Source organism: Amblyomma americanum, chromosome 3 (assembly GCF_052857255.1).
Source record: "Amblyomma americanum isolate KBUSLIRL-KWMA chromosome 3, ASM5285725v1, whole genome shotgun sequence".
NCBI lineage: Eukaryota > Metazoa > Arthropoda > Arachnida > Ixodida > Ixodidae > Amblyomma > Amblyomma americanum.
Window position 1 is genome coordinate 186,173,808 of NC_135499.1, and position 19,978 is coordinate 186,193,785.

Consider the following 19,978-nt stretch of genomic DNA (forward strand, 5'->3'; position numbering starts at 1 on the left):
GCTATTTACACTGCTATCCTTGTGTATGCAAAACTGTCACATTTACTCGTATCTAGGCCGGCCTCGATTCTAAGCCGACACCCGAAAGTTGAAGGCCAAATAATTCTGATGGCACTTAAGTCTGCGTACATGGAGGAATGCGAAAGCATGGAACTTTCTAGAATGCGGGTTTTTTCCACGACACCAGTATTTAAAAAAATTTTATTCATTTATTTTCTAAAATTTATTTCAGTTTTGATGACATTATTTGATTGACAGGTGAGGTGGACACTATCTGCAAACAGACACTTCCTGCAGGCACTGATCAGGCAAGTAAGTCTTTTGCCTGAAAAAGAAAAAAACTTTCCTCGAATGTAAGCCAGCTGAAAAAATAATTAAGACAGTAGGGACAGCATGCAGATAGCCTCCTGATCACTGTCCTCTTTGTACAGTGCACAATATTCAGTGCCATCAAGTCCAATGAAACTTTTGGAACGAGCGCGCAACCAAGCTTTCTGGGATGTCATCCCAGGCTGCAGCGATCCAGCAACTCCTAGCGCCGTGCACTTGATGCCGCCTGTTGGAGTTAGCCCGCGCGTTTCACTGGTCCCGTGGAATGCCTCGCTCTCTTGTTAGCTCTCTCGCAGCCACTGCCGCTGACCTCCGCGATTTCATGAAATCTGCCAGTACTGATTCCACTTCAGGATGGTGGCATTTCTTTGGGCCCGTGAAGGTGCTCCTCGTTGCGGCGCAAGCAAAAAGTTCTAAGATGACCTAGGAGTTTCATACCTCGTGTTTTAAAAAAAATCTATCGGCCTAGATTTGAATAAATACGGTAAGCACAATACCCTGTACATCTTCTAGCTTTGGTCCAGCTGCATGCACATCAGTGCCAGTTTCACATAGCTGTACCTCTTTCATACTCCAAGCTGTCAAAAAAGCAGGTTACTGGAGCTTGCAGCTCGACATTTATGTCAGACGCAGAAAGTAGAGGCGTGCGAATGTTTGAAGTTTTTGTCCCACACGTCCTTTGTGGGGTCCTTACGGTTGAGGGCCACCGTGGATTTTTATTGCCCGGCAGATGAATGCGGAAGCAACTGGTTGCAACACAACAGCGATGATGCTCTTTGCTGCAGAGGAAGCCACACATGCCGCTCTCACTGTAAAAGACTCTACTGTTTTCCTGACACTTTAAACTCGGTCTTCAAATGATTTTCCCAGATGTGTTTTAGCACCAGTTGGATTTATGAAAGCTGGCAGTATTCAACTCCTGCAGATTGTTTGGAGATTTCTTAACATTCCTTTCTGAAATCAAATATAAACTGAATAGCAAGCATACAAGACTTTTTTGAAATTCCCAGTATTCACCCACCTGTAGCCTATTAGGCATTGTTTTAATGATAACGATTAGGTAGGCTGTTACTTTCTGTTCTACATTGAGTACATTGGTGTTACCCGAATTTATATGGGGACCTTTGTTACAGAGGCTAATGCTCCTTGCATAAAAAGACAAAGCCTCTGATTGAATAATGGACAGAATAATGGAAATATCAAGCATTTTGTGTTTCTTGGCTGTTATTAAAACATCCAGAAAACAAAGGGCTACTCTCCAGGGTAGATTTATGGGTCACTCAGGGCAGGGGGCGGTTCCATTTGAACCATGTGTTTCTTGGGACATTTTTTTGGGGGAAAAAATGAGGTTCAGCATAGTTTTTCTGAGTGAAAGTTCCTGCTTGAGGGTAGGGCAGGATCCACTGTCTTCCTTAAAGGGACACTGAGGACAAGTACAAATTGGAATGTATCGATATCTTGCCATGTTGTAACCACAAAGTGGCCACTTTCCCTGAGAACGGGGCTTTTATAAGCTACCAGAAAACGCAACAAAGGTGATGCCACTACCTGCCGATTTTGCAAGTCAAATGCACTCGCCATCCATTTTTGGTGTGCAGATACCAGGGAATGCGCTGCACTGTCATTCATTTAGAAACGCCCTTTTCAGTTGGGACGTCATGAGTTTGACTCGCTTGGCGAGAAGAATTTCACAAGTCACAAGTGGGCTTTTACAGCACAAGGTGGATTTAGGGTTGCTTGACGGCGGAACGAATCACTGGCCCTTCAACGCAATGGTTTGGTCCAAGGCCCTTTTACCAATCAGTTCTCCCCAGAAAAGCCGAGCACTAAGCTGGGGGAAATCTTGCACCCATTGGAAAACTGGTGGGTACACGGCGGCACTGGAGATCAAACCCAGCACCCCCTGAATGCAATGCAAATGTTCTACCACAGAACCATTGCATTAAATCCAATTTGATGACTTTTGCTGCTGGACAAACTTCAGCACACTCAATAATCAGATGGAGTTGTCATGCTTTTAAGCCAGTCGTCTTTTGTAGCCATGGTTTTAACTGAAGTTTTCAGTGTGTTGGGGTGCTTTATGAAACTCGACCAAGTTTCATAAGGCAAACATGCAGTAGCATCATTCCTCTGAAAGTACCAAGATATAGGTTGCACTACGCCCCAGCTGATTACTGTGCCACCAAAGCACCACACTAAGATGCCAAAAGTGATGGGCAACAACAGCCAACATTCATGGACTATGATGGCAACACTTCATTGGCAGTGGCTTGCTTATCCTTAATTGTCTCAGCTGTGCTTGGGCAGGCACTCTTAAGTTTATGACAAGGCTCTGGCTGAGACGAAACACATGAAGGAGCACTTTTTAACCAGACTATGCAGTGAACAGTTTATTTCTTGCTAAATTTTAAAGCAATTCAAACACATGAAATGAAGATGACAGGTGGTGGACGCACCAGAAACCGGTCAGGATGAGACTTCCTCGACAACCTTGAAGTGGAGACCACAAAAGGCATCTTGCAGCGCACGCTGGCATGCCAGTGCTGCCAGAAAGCCACCCGCCTCCTCAGCTTCCACTGTGGCCCGCACGTGTGCCGTGTAGCCAGATGGCGAAAGAGATTCCAGGCTTGGAGCTGTCGGTCCACACAAGTCTTGCTCCAGAGCTGTATACTTGTACAAGGGACCTTCAACCACCTACAACAGAAACACAGCCTTAACAATAAGACTCCAATTTATCATGGTCGGCATGAGGTCCCATGCCAGACTGATGGTGTTTGCTCAACATTCTGCTTAAGGGGAGACATGGCAAATAAAATGGCCAATTTATTCAATTTTTCTTTCTCGTAAATCTTGTGGATTCATCTGTCTAAAAAAGTTATAGCGAAATATGCAGTAAAAATTTAGAAGACATTTTTTTTAATATGTGGTGGTTGAAAATTGCGAGCACATCGTGAATTACATGGATTTCTGGCGACAGAACGACACCATCTTAGCATCACCATGAAGAGGAGAGATCAGAACTCCGTTGGCTGCAATGTTCCATTTCTATGACTGAAAGCCAAACCATACAATAAATGACACAAACGATGGAATAAACCTTAGGGTTGATTTTCTCAGCCTTAATTTTTCATGCGATTGCTATCACTCATACTTTCGGAATTTCACAACGAAAGACAACAGAATGGTTCTCTAATTTATTCATGGTCGGCATGAGGTCCCATGCCAGACTGATGGTGTTTGCTCAACATTGTACCTTTGCAGCTTTGCCCAACATTCTGCTTAAGGGGAACATGGCAAATAAAATGGCCAATTTATTCAATTTTTCTTTCTCGTGGATTCATCTGTCTAAAAAAATTATAGTGAAATATGCAGTAAAAATTTAGAAAATGACTTTTTTATATGTGGCGGTTGAAAATTGCGAGCACATCATGAATTACATGGGTTTCTGGCGACAGAACGACACCATCTTAGCATCACCATGAAGAGGAGAGATCAGAACTCCGTTGGTTGCAATGTTCCATTTCTATGACTGAAAGCAAAACGATGGAATAAACTTTAGGGTTGATTTTCTCAGCCTTAATTTTTCATGCAATTGCTATCACTCATCCTTTCAGAATTTCACAACGAAAGACAACAAAATAGTTCTGCCTTTTCTGCATGAATCCCGAGGCACTGAGGAGTGCAATAAAGTGCTCGATTTTTCTGTGTACACGCGGAATAGTTATTGAAAGTTAATTTTGCAAGAAACATTTTCTTGTAAATATGCATGTTGGAGTTTAGCTTTTATTATGAGTACTGGGCACCTAAAAATGAAATAATAGCTTTATTGTATAGAACATGGCTTTGTGAACATGCTGACATGAAAAACTTGTGCACGCGGTTGCTGTTATTTAACGCCCCAGGGATCACTTTTAATCAAGGCATTGTGAGGTGTCAATGACGCTTCTGCGATGCAGCTTCCCTCATTTAAAATTGTACTTCTGCAGATACGCGTTCTCTGCAACAACCTTTGCGTCTTTTGTAATCACTCGTCAACTATACCAGCAAGTTTAAAATAAAATGCAGTTCTGAAATTGGTGCAAAAAGTTGCATACCTGTACGAAATTTAATCATATTTCATGCATAAAAAATGAACACACACAAGGTATGATTTTCCTAAACTTTACTCATCATGAATGCAAGATTAAACATACATTTGATTTTTTAAAAAGTGATTTTGGTCCAGGACCTGATGATATCAAGCCACAGCCAATTAAACTGGTAGCCTCCATTGTCACCACTTCGCTTACACAGGTATACGATTGTAAGCCATGCAGCGGACTTTTTTTCTTTTATAGCGGATGCTTTTCAGATGAGCTCAAAATTGCCTGGGTAACAGGAATACATAAAGGCAGCTCAAAAGATGATCTTGATAACCACTGACCTATATCGCTTTCGTGTTTTTGTGAAAATATTAAAATGCCTTACACACAAAAGACTAAATTGTGGAGATTAATTTTCGATTAATTTTCAATTAATCTCCACAAAACAGTTCAGCTTTTCCAAGAATAAATTCACTAAAATAGCACTAATTCAAATTAAAGAAAAAATAATTGAAAATATGAAACAGAAACTTTACACAATTGGTAAGTTCCTTGACACCAGAAAAGCATTTGGTTCTAATAATCATTGTCTAGTGCTCAGAAAGCTAAATGTACATAAAGAATTCGGGGACATGCCAATAATCTAACGCAAAGCTATCTAAGTGATATCTTAGATATCTAAAAGCTATCTAAGCAGTTTATTAAACTGGGTGATTATGTGTCCAAACTTAAAACCATAAGTAAAGGAGTGTCACAATAGTGCTTAGTCGGGCTGGTTGGTGCGTGTTGATGGAAACCGACTGAACAGTGCTGACAGGACGGAACAGAAGGACACAGACACGAGCGCTTGTGTCTGTGTTCTCTTCCATTAGCGCTCTTCAATCGGTTTCCGTCAATTTTAGGTACGCCTTTCTTTCTTTCACCCAAGACATTCTGCTGTATGCTCATGACCCTAATGCACTTTTCTCTAGATCAAAATTGAAAGAACTAGAAGCCACAGCATATACTTTGCTGAGTCAGTGATCAAGCTGGTTTATTAGCGATGACTTGTGACTAAACATAACCAAAACAAACTATACCATAGTCAGTGCAAAAAACATGCCTGTTGACAGGGAGATTAACTCTTCCTTACCACAAAAAAATGATCGATTTTGTGTGTCTTAAAATAAAAATTATTTCTTCAAGAAGTGCTAAATGCACTGCGCATTGTAATACATCAAACAGTAGCTTACTGATTATATTTCCAAACAAACAAAATGCCAGAGTTGTGTGCGCAAAACTTTTAGAAAATTTATTGCTTAAATATGTTGGTAGCACAAAAAAATACAGGCAAAACAGAAATAGGCCGCTACACTGAGCCAGAAATGGATTAAAAAACATTAAAATATATACAAAACTTTGCATATGTCATTAGCTACCATTCTTGCGATTTTCAGCTGCGCACATAATAAACTGCCCTTTCCATGCCCTTTCAAGTTAGCGAATATGACTGCTGTGTCACTAGAGAAAGCAGTCGTGTGACGACATGAAGTGGACGTAGATGTGTTGCGACTACTAGACAAGAAAGCACTGCCCAAGTTTAAATGGCAGCTAAAACCACCCAGGGGGCTGCACCATAGTAATAAGTTTGTGCACCCATGGCAATGGCTGGCAGTGGGTGACAACACTATAATGAAGGGCGTACATGACAAGAGAAGAGTAGATTTGCATATGAAGCACAAAGAAGAAAAAAAAAGGGAGACCTTTGGTATTGGTAGGAAAGCCTCTTTTTGGCGGAACTTGATCCCCGTGGAGAACTCGGCAGCAACTGGCTTGGGAGGCAGTGGCTTAGGACAAGCTACCTGACGGAGCTTGTCTCCATGGCTGGCCAGGATCTTGTTGGCCGGCAAGTCCGAGAACATGAGGTCATCAATCAGTGACTCCTTCTGCTTCAACTTTTCACGCTGAGCCGCCTTCTCCACCTCAGCCAGCTGGTCACGTCTGCAAAACATTTATAAGCCGACCATGCTTGCACATTTGCATGATGACATTAAGTGTGCAATTTGCAGCATAGGACCTCCCACAGAATGTTAATTTATGTTCAGTAGCAGCAAACATTTCTCAAGCTGAACAGCTTCATTTTCAGCCGACAAATCTGACTGAAGGCAAGCCGTGTCTTTGAATTACTCATGTACTGCACATACAACACATCACTCTCCACATCTGCCACTAATGAACTGTGTTATGATTCTGACATCATGACACATCTTAAAAGTCAATGCCCTCTGTGTGATGGCAACCTATTAAGTGTATTGTACAATGGTGTTTCAGGCACATTTATTGATTGGCTGTGCTCACTTTGGGGTTATATATAATGATTTCCTCGCTAAGACTAAGTACATTTTGAGGACTTCTCTAAACGTGCTGCACTAAACTCAAGCTGACCCTATGAAACGTGGTATAGTTCTATACGAACAATAGACAGACGAGATAAAACAAATTCCAAACCATACCTCAATTCAGTCTCCTGTCGTTCTAGCTCCAAAAGTTCCTCCAAATACTCCTCGTCCTTTGAAGCCTTAAGCTGCCAAGAGAAAAAGGAATTAACTAAGTAAAGGTTACTATCAGTGTCCAGCTATTTGACCTTGTCTAGATAGGCAAATCAGTTTGAATTACTATAGCTATAATTAAAGGAATGCTGCTTTTATTACTCTAAATGCACAAGGGCTTTACTGACTCAAAATAACTTTACATGGCAGTCTGTACTTATGCTTGAAAGTAGGCACTAAACAAACAAGTTTACAGTGGCAATATGGACAGCCTGGATGGAAATGTGCAGAGAACGTTCTGTCAGTCAAAATGCAGCTTCCATTTTGGCTACAGTCAACCATTTAGAAGATATCACCATCTGTGGACTGCTTTCCAATAGGTGGTGTTCAAACTACAGTGGACATGCGTCACGGCAAACCGCTGTCACGTGAATTTGGATTTTCGGGTCATTCCTGTGGCTTTGCTTGTGCAGGCATTGCTTTGGTTTCGATCTTTCCATAATACTAACGCTCACATCGCTGGAAAAATGGGGTTGTGCACTGCTTCAAACTACAGCAACTCCACTGGGACGGGATACAACATGTTCCAAGTGCCATCAAGTAGTGAGCGGTAAAAAGAGTGCACCGTTGCAATGCACTGGCAGACTAACTGCAATGAGCACCACGGACAACTCTAGGCTTTGCTTCAAGCATTTTATTAGAGGTAAATGGTTGAAAGCATTGCGGAAGGAATTTACAGCTGTCCTTGCATGACAACGGTAGCAGCACACGGCCGTAGGCTTGCAAATGTATTACTCATTTTCCGTCAATAAAGCGTCACAAGATGTTATAAGCCCTGAATGACTTTTTTCTCAGGCATTTGTGCCATGTGAAAGTTGCTCGAATCCAGAGCCAACACATAATGCCTATGTAAATCAGTATGATCAGCTACCGAAACGGCAACACTGGCCATGGTGGGGTCTCAGTGCCTGACGTTCAGGTCACAGTGTGAAGGTAAACGCGTTATGAGCACTTGCAGGATTTATACATTATTATACGAGAACTTATTTGCTAAATTCATGCCCAATACCGAAACAATTTTTCACCAGCAGACCAATCAACATGAGCGTGCAGCAAGTGTGGAGAAATTACAAGCAAAATGTTCCGTTAAAGTTCTCCGTTTGCGTGGACCTGCATGGAGCAGTTATGTTTTTTCAAGTTCTGTGAGTGGAAAAGGAGGGTGACCAACAAAATTATCACATTACAAAGTGATAAGAATTATCTGCCACCCTTCTTTTCATACTCAGAGTCAATCAGTTATGAAAAGCTTCACTTCAGGAATAAGGAATAACACAACTTAAAAAAAAAAATAGCAGGCAAGATAGCCTGGTTATTTTTGCCTTTCCTAGTACAGCATGCAGGAGAACTGACACCTGGGACAAATGGTAAAAAAATCAATTGTTGCTGTGCAACAAAGCATCATTTGCAAACTGTCTAGGTGCTGAACATACATGTGAAGGAAATAAATGTCTACACCTATAGCCTACATGTGATAATGATGATTATGGATTTTTATGGCGCAAGGGCATCTATGGCCAAAGAGCGCCATGCACAAGGTATTTTTGACTTCTCAAGGTGGGGTCAGAGACCCATTTCCCAAGCTTTTTACTTTAAATAAGCCGAGCATCAGACCAGGAGAAAGCTTGTACCCATTGTATCACTGGTGTGTACCCGGCGGCACTGGGGATCGAACCCTGCACCTCCCGCATGTGAGGCAGATGCTCAACCACTTGGCCACAGCTGCGGTACAGCTTACATGTGGTGTATTGCACGCTTCTATGTATTACACTGAATGTTTTCAAGCTATTGCACAGATGGAGTTCACGTGTCACTCTTTCTCGTTTCAAAAGTCTCCTGGATGTGCTTCAGGACAGAAACCAGATGCTGGCAGAAAGGGGCTTCCTTCTTCATGAAGTGTTTTTGAGGTTCATCACGTCTCCCTTCATAACTGCAAAGCAGCAGCTTTTAGAAATGGAGGTAACAAATTCCAAGAGCACATTGTCATCCAGAATCATCACTGAGAGGGCCGGTGATGATCTCAAGAAGTTCGAGATACACCAAGGAAGGCAGAGGGTAGTCTAATGACTGTTGGGTCCATACGGAACAAGAGTAATAATTATGCTATAAAACTGCGAGCCTTAAAAGGACGAAGAACATGTTGTGTTCAGAGACATTCCATACTTTTTGGTATCACCAATTTCTAGAAAATAGTTTATGAAAGTCTATTGAACATACAAGCTACGCTACAGTGCTAACACCAAAACTAAAACTGGATAGGAATGTCCTTGGTTCAACAATGTGCAAGACTTAGTCAAAGGAACTTGAAGGAAATGCTAAAATCCACTTGGATCAAGCTTCTGTGTGTGCTGGAAAAGCCGAAGCAAGATTTCTGTATGCTGTACGATCATTATCATCAGCCTAACTACACCCACTGCAGGGCAAAGGCCTCTCCCATGTTTCTCCAATTAACCCTGTCCTTTGCAGCTGTGCCCACCCTATGCCTGCAAACCTTCTAATCTCATCCACCCACCTAACCTTCTGCCGCCCCTGCTACGCTTACTTTCTCTTGGAATCCACTGCGTTACCCTTATGGAGCAGCGGTTATCTTGCCTTCGCAGTACATGCCCTGCCCAAGCCCATTTCTTCCTCTTGATTTCGATTAGGATGTCATTAACCTGCGTTTTTTTCCCTCACCCACCCTGTCCGCTTTCGGTCTCTTAAGGTGACACCTATCATTTTTCTTTCCATGGCTCGCTGCGTTGTCCTTAACTTAAGCTGAACCCTTTTTGTTAGCCTCCACGTTTCTGCCCCGTAGGCAAGTACCGTTAAGATACAGCTGTTGTATACTTTTCTCTTGAGGGATATTAGTAACCTGCTATTCATGACCTGAGAGAACCTGCCATATGCACTCTACCCTATTCTTATCCTTCTAGTTATTTCCCTCTCATGATCCGGATCACCTGTCACCACCTGCCCTAAGTAGGCATATTCCTTTACCACTTCGCTACCAATTGTGAACAGCTGTTCCCTTATTAGACTGTCGAAGATTGCTTTGGTTTTCTGCATGTTAATTTTTAGACCCACCATTCTGCTCATGATTTGCAGTTCATCTCCTGAGTGACTCAGCACAGCAATGTCATCAACGAATCCCAGATTAATTAGGTATTCTCCATTAACTCTTATCCCAAACTGTTCCCAATTCAGACCTCGGAATACCTAATATAAACAGGCGGTGAATTGCATTGGCGAGAACGTAGCGCGACTCAAAACAGGGCCTTTTATTCGAATGGCCAAGCAGACCAGCAGCACACACCCGAGCGGAAGTGTCGTCTTCCTCGCTGCGTCATGAGCCAATTCATGCCATTCAGCTGCATTGCGGTACCGGCAGAATGTGAGCAGTGTGGCACTGACCCCCTCCTTTCAACAGGCATCACCTCGAAGCCACCGTCAAGGAGGGAAACAGTATAGAGGCACCGAAAGTGCAAAGGCGCGTGTGGCAGCAGGATTAAATGTGAAGTTCGCAAGGGGCTAACGGGCATAATACCGGTTCATGCGTGATACGTGGGCGACTTCAGACTTGGGCGGTCGAGAAGAGCGGACAGTTCCTTGCGGGAACACTTCATACAATTCACCTCACTCAGTTGGCGTAGCACCTCGTAGGGTATGAAGTGGCAGTGCTGACGCTTTTCAGAGCGCCCACGCAAACGTATTGGGCTCCATAATCAGACGTGCTTGCCGCGCTTGTAAATCACTTACCAGTGGCGGAGATTGTAGCGCCGTGCGTCAGTTTCCTGCTCGTGTCGAATTCGGTGTCTAACAAGATGGCGAGCGGCTTCTGTGTCACTAACAAATTGGTCGGCGCCCATAACAGACGAGGGGGCACAATCTGGGTGACGGTCAGGGCGTCACCGTGGGGGCACCGTGGTGAAGCACAATGTGATGACCAAAGAACTGAGCAATTTCAGCCGCCGTGGAAGAGCCTTGGTCTCACAGTAGGGGCTGAGGTAGTCAGTGGCACCAACAATATACCGATTACCCATGGAGGACACTGGGAATGGGCCTAGTAAGTCCACGCCTACCTGCTGAAATGGAACTTGAGGTGGATCAATTGGCTTCAGAAGGCCGGCCGGTTTTGTCAGCGGTATCTTCCAGCGTTGACACTCACGAAAGGTTCTAACGTAGCGTTGGACAACCTCAGCAAGCCGAGGCCAGTAGTATTTGTGGCAGAGGCGTCCCAATGTTCTGGAAAAACCGAGGTGGCCAGAACAAAGGTCGTCGTGGCATGAGTGAGAACTCATGAAACGTGGAGGGGACTACAAGGAGATATGCAGTTTCAGTCGAGCCGCGGTTTTTCTTGTAGATGTCTCCGTCTTGTAAGCAAAACGAAGAGAGTCAGTGCGAGAAGAGCCGGGGTGGAGACAGAGTGGTTCCTTCGAGGTACTCGATGAGAGGCAGCAGTTCGCAGTCAGCCCTCTGGTGTTGGGCAAGGGCGAATGTGGTGACAGTGCCGAGGAAAGCAGAATCATCTTCGAACTTATTCAGTGGGCACGGAAGAGGAGCTCAGGAGAGACAATCAGCATCACTAAGTTTCTGACCTGACTTATACATGACTGTGGCGTCGAACTATTGCAACTGAAGGCTCCAGCGAGCAAGCCGCCTTGATGGATCTTTCAGGTTGGCAAGCCAACACAAGGAGTGATGATTGCTCATGACTCGAAACGGCGGCCGTGCAGCTACAGACGAAATTTCATGACTGCCCACACAATAGCCAGACACTCCTTTTCCGCGTGGAATAATTCCCTTTGGAACGGGACAAAGTGAAACTTGCGTATGCAATCAGCGTTCTACACAGTCTTGCCACTGCACAATCACCGCACCAAGACCAACGTTGTTGGCATCTGTGTGCAGTTTCATGCCGGCCTCCTTGTCAAAGTGGCCAAGGATCGGCATAGATTTGAGGCGGGCCTTAACTTCTGTGAAGGCTTTTTCCTGACCCAGGCCCCAGAAGAAGGGTTCGGTTTCTTTCGTCAAGCAAGTTAGTGGCTCTGTGGGCGTGGATAAGTTTTGAACGAATCTCCGATAATAGGCGCAGAGCCCCAGAAAACGACGCAAGCTTCGTTTATCTGTTGGCTGGGGGAATGCAGCAACGGCGGCCGTCTTTTGTGGGTCGGGGTGCTCACGATGTGGCCAAGAAACTTGAGCTCCCTAAATGCGAAGTGGCACTTTTCAGGCTCGAGGGACAAACCTGCGGAACGAATTGCCTCGAAAACAGCATGCAAACGCTTCATGTGCTCCTCGAATTCAATGCTGGAGATGGCCCACGGGCGCCTGAACGAAAAAGCGTGCCGTGTGCAGCGCTGGGAGCCGGCACGCGAGGAGAAACGAGGAGGAAAGCGCTGCGCAGAGGAGTGTCGGCACTTTATATTATCAAGGGGCTTTAGTGTGACAACATTCGGAGCGCCCCTGTCGCTAGGCTAAAAAAATAGCCTGGCCGGCCTGGCTGCATAGTTTCCGAGCTTCGCCGCTCGCCCATGGCAACTGCAGCTGTTGCCCACGCATTCGCCGGTAGCCCAATCCTAGCTCCGCGCCACTTTCAGATGCCACCTGGCACATCACTGTTCATTTCTCATTCTTTTTTAGAAGCAGTCCCATTGTTCTGATGTCAATGTGCGTTCCTCCTCGCTAGCGTTCACGCTGTTCTTCCAGCGTGCAAAAACTGGGCGCTCGTCACGGGCTTATAGGTGTTGCGTGATATAGCCGCCTCATAAGGCTTTAGAGCAATAATCGGCAGTTTCTGTTTTTTCCGGGCCCGCGGGGCAATTTATAAATCATCATCATCATCATTATCAGCCTGACTACGCCCACTGCACGGCAAAGGCCTCTCCTATGCCTCTCCAATTTACTCTGTCCTTTGCCAGCTGCGGCCATCATCACATAACTCTTCGCATAATCGACCTTCGGAGAACTCTGACATTTCTTCCAGCCCCTTGAACTCCAAATTAATGAGGTTCTAGCAGCCGTCATGTTATTTTTTGTAACCAGCCTTGTCATTTTATTGATTTCATTTTGCATGATCACACTGTTATGCTGTCTAATCTAGTATACATTTCTGTGTGTGTCATGTTTCTTTATATGGTGCTCAGGTAGCCTAGTTGTTTATTTCAGCTGCAAAAACCGTACACTATTTTGAAAAAAAAAAAAAAAAAAAGATAAGGTAACGTTTGCTCGTTTACCTTATGCAAAACCACCGAAGTTTGGGCCAGTTGGTAATGATCCATCTTGAGAAAACGAAGCAGCTTGAAAAAACAGGGACGAAAAAGACACACATACGACAGGACGAATGCTGCATTCGTCCTGTCGTATGTGTGTCTTTTTCGTCCCCGTTTTTTCGTGCTGCTTCGTTTTCTCAAGATGGATCGTTTACCTTTTTTCTTTCCTGAATTTTTTTTCTTTTATACTGCAATGATATTCAATTCAATATTCGAAGCCTTTTTTTCTTCATATTCGTATTCGAAAATTTCAATATTTGCACACCCCTACCTATAACTCAACTGAGATCTTTTGAAGGGCTGACCCCTTGAAGAGGTCTGGAGCAGAGGAGGCAGACGCACTGCTTGGCTGTTGTACCAGTTGTGGAGATAGTAAGGTATGTGCCACTGCCAAAACACCTTCGATTTGGCGACCCCATTTGCAACTGCATGGCCCCTGACACTACAGATGGGGCAACAAGTGTTGACAGTCTCAGCGGCACACCAGTTTTGGAACAATTACCTGTGGTAACTAAGCAACTCAGATGTCACTGCAGTTGCATAGGAGCTACAATAAAAAGCAACAGACACACATTTACAGTAGAATCTCGGTGATACGAACATGGTTGATACGAATTTCGTGATGATATGAAATCGTAAAATTCCCCGGCCGGAGTGCATTGTACACAATGTGCGGAATTCCGGATGTTCCGAACTCTCTCCCACACCACATCGGATGATATGAACACGCGAGCCGTGATCGCATCCTCTAGCACCAAGCTCGGCTGTAACATTGCTGAAATTGCGATTGCTAATCGCGCAGTACACACCGCGAGCAGTGACTGGCGGTGCGTGGCCCTAACATTGCCAAAATCGTGATCGATAATTGCGCGGTAAGCACCGCGAGCAGTGAGCGGCGGTGCGCTGCCCTCATATCGCCGAAATTGCGACCGCTAATCGCGAGGTATGTACCGCGAGCAGCGTGGCTGCATGGCCATGAATAAATCCTGTCGATCGTAAACAGATCTGCGTGCATGCATTTTTTATGCTTCTGCATATGAATTTTGTTCATTTGGATGATACAAAATTTCGGATGATACGAATTTTTTCGCAAGCAAATGAGCTTTGTATTACCGAGATTCTGTATTTCTAGACATATTTTATCAGGATGATAATTTTATTAATTAATGAAATTTTGTTTCTGCATATGTTGTGCTTGTAATAAATAAAGCAGTTGACAACCCACAGACACAAACGATGCAATTCCAGCACTGCATTTTTCATCGCAACTCAGAGCCACAACTGCTTCTGCTGCTTCAACCGATCAGCGAGTGCTTATAGTCCCTCGAGTATCAAAGTCAAAATATAGCTCCATGATTAAAGCAACAGCCCGTTCATTGGACTGGCCACAAAGTCGAAGATGGTTTGGACGTCTCTGAAGATGATACCGTGCTCATAACTTTGGAGTGTTTTGCCACAACAATGAAGATGCTGTGCCATCATTCCGACGCTTCTGTCACAGCCTCTTGGAGAAGCGGCCTTGCTGATGAGACACTCTGTGATCAGCGTAGGGAATCTTGAAAAAAAAAAAAAAAAACGGCCTGTGCCTTTCCCCTAGGGGCACGCAAACTTTTAATCGCAGCATGCAATCACCAAGTGTGAATTAAAATAGAAAATTGGGTGTGCTAGAGTTTTTGTATTTTAAAAACCAGCTGTCAACAATTGTTTCTTGACCATGAAGTCTTAATTTCATTCACTACGCTTAAGTAAATCTGCAAACAGTTTTTCTCTCATAAAGATATCCCTACACAGGTACACAAGAGAAAAGTCAGAAACAATAGCCAGAAATACTGTGTGACAACAGTACTGAACAAAAGGAAACAAAAAACAACCGGAAACAAAAAGCAGCAGTGACCGTACACACCTTTCCTTTTTGTATTTGGGCCTTGTTCTCCCGCTTGTACTGCTCCACTTTCCGGCGTGTTGCTTCCACATCAATTTCATTTGCCAGGTTGTAGATTATTGTCTCCACTTCTTCGAGATAGTCATTGTAGGCTCGCAGGGTCTCAAAGTCCTCCTCCCGCTTGTTGTAGTCCTTAAAACACAGCAATTATGCGGTGTGAATCACTCAAGAAAACAGGTGCGCCTTTTAGGTTCCATCAGGCCACAGATGAGGCCAAATGACTACAATTCAATAAATCAATCACAACAAATACGAGATATATATTTTCATGTAAAAGCCAAGAGAGCAGTCAGGTAATGCTACAACCACCACTTAGCATAGGCAAAGATGTAGCTTTAGCACTGACAAACTGAGCAGTAACAATGAACTATACTAACGGAATGTATAATTGGACTGACATATTGGTTCTTCCTGATTACATGACAATGATATTAAGGAAAACAGCATACTTTGAGTATCTTTCGCCGTATGTCCACTTCCTTCTCAACTTTCGAATCTTCAAAGATTTGCAGTCGGAAATTACCTGCAAATTTTTGAAGCGTCAATGCATGTTAGGCTTGGAACAAAAATGCAGAAAACCCTAGCACTCTTCCAACAGCCTCAGCAGCGCCGAATTTCTGCTACACTGCTCTCATACGACTTTTCAACTATCATTAAGAGTTTATGTAACGCCAGCTGTACCCACACGCTAGCCGGCTACTGGTCACAATTAGAGACACTTGCCGAGATGCTGCAGCAATGTGAGCGAGCACCCACGAGCATTACATAGCAGAAAAAAAAAAACTGTATCTGAAACGAGAAAGAGAAAGCGAGCGTGCGGGAGTGAGTGCTGGCGCAAACGATTGTGGTTTGGGCATCAAATTCAGCAGGCAGTCTAGCAACATCGGTACTGCAGTCTGGCAACCATATAAATATTATCAAATTAGACATTTCAAAAAGGAAAGACAAAACTGTGAAGAAAAATTTAACATGGGGTGGGGGGTAACATAGGCTAGGTGATGAAAGCTGCCACTCAATGCAATGGATAAAGCCATCATCCAACCATCAGATCCATGACTGATAGCGTTATGTTTGAGCTATTTTTTTTAAAGCTTTATACCCTGTGACACCTGCAAAAGATAGAACAGTAGCTGCTGAAAATCGATAAACCAAATTATGTCAAATCAGTTTATTTAAAAACAGAGTTTTTAACCATACATTACAGTAAATGTGTCTATACTAAGCTAAGTTTGCAGAAAGAACTTATTGTAGCGAAAGCTACATTGGCCAAAATCTTGCAGTTTCGCTGTGCTCGCATTCCCACCATGGTCGCACCGCACCACGTGACCAACTACGTGACTGGTCACGTGAAAAACCGCGTGACTGGTCACGTGACCAACCGTGTGACGAACCACATGACAACTAGCCAGACGGCCAGACTAACCTGGCCTTGCAATCAAGATTAACCAAGACTAACCAAGCTATGCCTTAGCTTTCGCTACGTATATCCTGGCATAGCTGAGCTAAGCCACTGCCAATTTTTAGATATTAGCTTCCTTTGATAGCTTTCATTGTTATTTCAAGTGTGTTGCAATAGTTTTTGCTCCTTGTAATTTTGGATTATGTCAGCAGTGTTCTTTTATAACCCATCTCTTATATTTTATTGTCGCATAAAATGACTGTTGCAGACTGTTTTGTGTAGACGGGTTACAGGCTTTGCTTAGGGTGACTGTAAATTGCAGACGTTACTGACATCTTTCACCATCAATTCAGCGAAAAATATATTACAATAATATAGTAAACTTTCTCTCTCCCTAGGTTTTTCACCTCCACCAGTCCGATTTGATGACTCGAAAGCTTTCTTCACACCAGAGATGCCCCCGTCAGGTACGGTCTTGCGACGAATTACGATGCCGGGATTAAGGAAGCATGACTTGAAGCTCTATGAAAAACAACTTGCATAATTACATGCTTAGATATTCTGAGACATTTCAAGCAGCAAAGGGACAAAACAACAAAAATGAATCTTCCAAACAACGAGGGAAAACCCTACTCGGCATAGCCGAAGATGCATTACCTCAGACTGTAGCCCAGAACGCCTTTCCAAGCTCCAGGGAAGTGGTATAGGAAGTGGTATAACTCAAACGGGCTGTTACTGTCTTTGAACAAGTAGCTGGCTCCGTACTGCCTGGCGGCGTTTCCCTATGTGGGTCTTTCTCCTGAGAACGGTTGATGCTCAGTGTTCCTCAGCCAACCACACCGTCGGCGACAAAGAGGACCACCTCTGAAGACTGTGTGGCAATAAGCCACCTTCACCTCGAAGCATCATCCACATGCCTCAAGGACTGGATCTTCCTGAACATGTGAAATCTGTACTGTCGTTGGGACCTAAGTTTGCCCTGGAGCCAAGATATGAACCAAGCCAAAGCGTCTACCCTTCTGAATTAGCCTTGAGAAAGGGGGCATTTAGTGGCTCAGGCGAACCAGCCACTCCCTCACTACGCCGCGGCCAGGGCTGGTCAATGCTGTGTACACTTTGCTTTGAGCGCTTCTTGCCAACTCCTGCCAGGCGGTATCGGGGGACTGCAGCACCAGTGAGAAAGAAGGACAAACGGTCCTGTCGACCCTGCACGCATGCACCGATCTTGTACAATTATTATTTTAGCAAGGCACAGAGGTATACTGCAAAGTTATAAGCAAAGAACAACAAAGACTGACCTCTCCTTAAGGGCACGTTACACTGTGGACATGCTCCCGAACCCTTCACGAACAGAAGTTCAACACAGTTGTCGCAGAGGGCATGGCCGCAGACGTTCACCATGAGCCGTAGCGATGGGTTGCGATATTTTGTTGTCCGGCATCGCGGACATGCCAGCTCATCCATGGTGGCAACTGGAAACATTCAAAGCAAATTTGATGAGACATACTTTATTCTGAAAGAACACAGTGAACTGGAATGATACACAACACTGTTTGCACAATGCAAACTAGTCACTTCAATAAATCAAATTTCTATCGTCATTTGCACAAGAACTATGTCAATGACAATGCACTTTTTATATCTACAAAAACAATACTGTGTTTTTTATTTTTTCCACTGATATTTCAGAACTTCGTGTGGTCAGCTGCAACATTACTTTCTAATGTCTTTGAGAATCTACAAAACTTTCTTCTGACTGTCTTTGACTTACCTTCAGAATGCCTTTTTACCAGCGATGACTTCTTTTGATCTAACCCTTCATCTGAGACAACTTCCAATTGAATGTGACACAGTGTTGCTGTCCTCTCATTGAACAGCTTGCGCCTTCCAGCTCTTATCACATGCAACCTGTAAATGCCCAAAGACCTTGTGACCTCTGAACCTCCTTTCACACACTTCCACAAAGCTGTCACCTCTGCTCTCAGTGCTATGAATGTGTACACACAGACAGCTCTTCAGACAAGCCGTTTGCCACACTCGGCTGAAATCTTGAATAGCTTTTTACCGCTCAGAAAAGGTTTCTATGATTTTCAGCATGGCAAAGACCTTTACACAAAAATACAACCAGAAACAAAAGAGCAGTGATCAGCACAAAAAGCGCATTATGCAGTTATGATGATTTTTTCTTGAACGAAGCCTCACCGTTACTAGCAGCAAAGAAAAAAAAAACCCCGCGATAGCACTCACCAAAATTATGGGCAAGAAATAAAAATTAACTGTGGAACTGAATGCTGAAAGCGAGTGCCACAATAGAGAATAGCACTGCCATTGAGCTTTAACTCTATATTTTTTTTTTCAGGGTCTGCTACAGTGATTTCGGCAGGTACAAAACATAAACAGTAATTTTGCAACCGATCATTTCTTTTCAAACCAATATTAGTGAAGAATGCAACATGACAGTAAGCTCGAAACATGAACATTTTTATCGGAAAGTCTTGAATATATGGAGCTGTATATAGACAATATCATGTTTTACTTAACGCCACAATATTTTGTTTAGCTGCCTCTCAATTATGCAAAACCAAATCAGGTTAGTTTAGGTTAGCTCTAATGAGCTGGGTTTCGTTGCCCTGTTCCAATTGAGTAACGCCAAGGTAGCCTTTGTTGCCCTGAAGTGCTGAATTATAATTCCTGGCGGCGTTCCGAATTTACCATTTCAAGACTGATTAAGATATCTTTATAGTATTTTGTTTTTGCTTTTTTCTCTTGTTGTGAGAGAAAAACTGACAAACAGCATCAAGAACGAATTTAACCGCATGTGAAGTTCACAAAACTCGGGGCGCACCTCAAAGAGCTTGTTGATGTTAAATTGGCTGCTAATTGCTGCCACACAATTCTCAATAGCTCCAAAAAAGCAGAAAAACTCGCATTATATACAGCAGACCGCTTTGCCGACCAAGAGTCAAGTGCGCGAGCCTACACAGCTCACTGCCCGACGACCTCAAAAAGAACAACTATAACGATCTTTCCTCCAGCAAAACGCCCACGCACGCTGTTACACAGCTACAGAAGGCTACAGTGCTACATAATCCTACAAGGTGCTTACCTTACGCGATTCTTCTCGCCGTCACTTCATACCCGAGCACAACTTCTTGCACAAACACGCTCGCAAATTGCCATCTTGGATTGGATTGGTTTCTGCTCAGAAGTGAAGTGTGTGTCCGTAAAGCGAGTACAATGCACGCTGCATTTCGATGGAGGCGAAATGCGAACCCCGGTGGTCGAAATCAAGTCCTTGGTCGAAATTATCCGGAGCCTTCCATTTTGGGACTTTTAACGTCCCTCGCTTGGGGCGTTAAACAGTTAAAACCCATAAACAAAAAAAAAAC

The 19,978-nt window shown here is 43.9% G+C and overlaps 1 protein-coding gene across 2 annotated transcripts; it reads right to left on the reverse strand.

The window, feature by feature from the left end:
- Positions 1 to 2,705: 2,705 nt before the first annotated feature.
- On the reverse strand, positions 2,706 to 19,833 carry Mat1 (CDK-activating kinase assembly factor). Of its 2 annotated transcripts, XM_077659204.1 has the most exons (8): positions 19,696 to 19,833; positions 18,361 to 18,497; positions 17,888 to 18,061; positions 15,640 to 15,713; positions 15,152 to 15,322; positions 6,905 to 6,975; positions 6,155 to 6,392; positions 2,706 to 3,024 (listed from the first exon to the last, which is right to left on the reverse strand). In XM_077659204.1, exons 3-8 carry the CDS (start codon positions 18,051 to 18,053, stop codon positions 2,797 to 2,799), a joined length of 948 nt encoding a protein of 315 aa, XP_077515330.1. In that variant the 5' UTR covers positions 18,054 to 18,061; positions 18,361 to 18,497; positions 19,696 to 19,833; the 3' UTR covers positions 2,706 to 2,796. The 2 variants fall into 2 exon arrangements, with proteins under 2 accessions (XP_077515330.1, XP_077515331.1); XM_077659205.1 differs by lacking the exon at positions 18,361 to 18,497.
- Between the last annotated feature and the right edge of the window lie 145 nt (positions 19,834 to 19,978).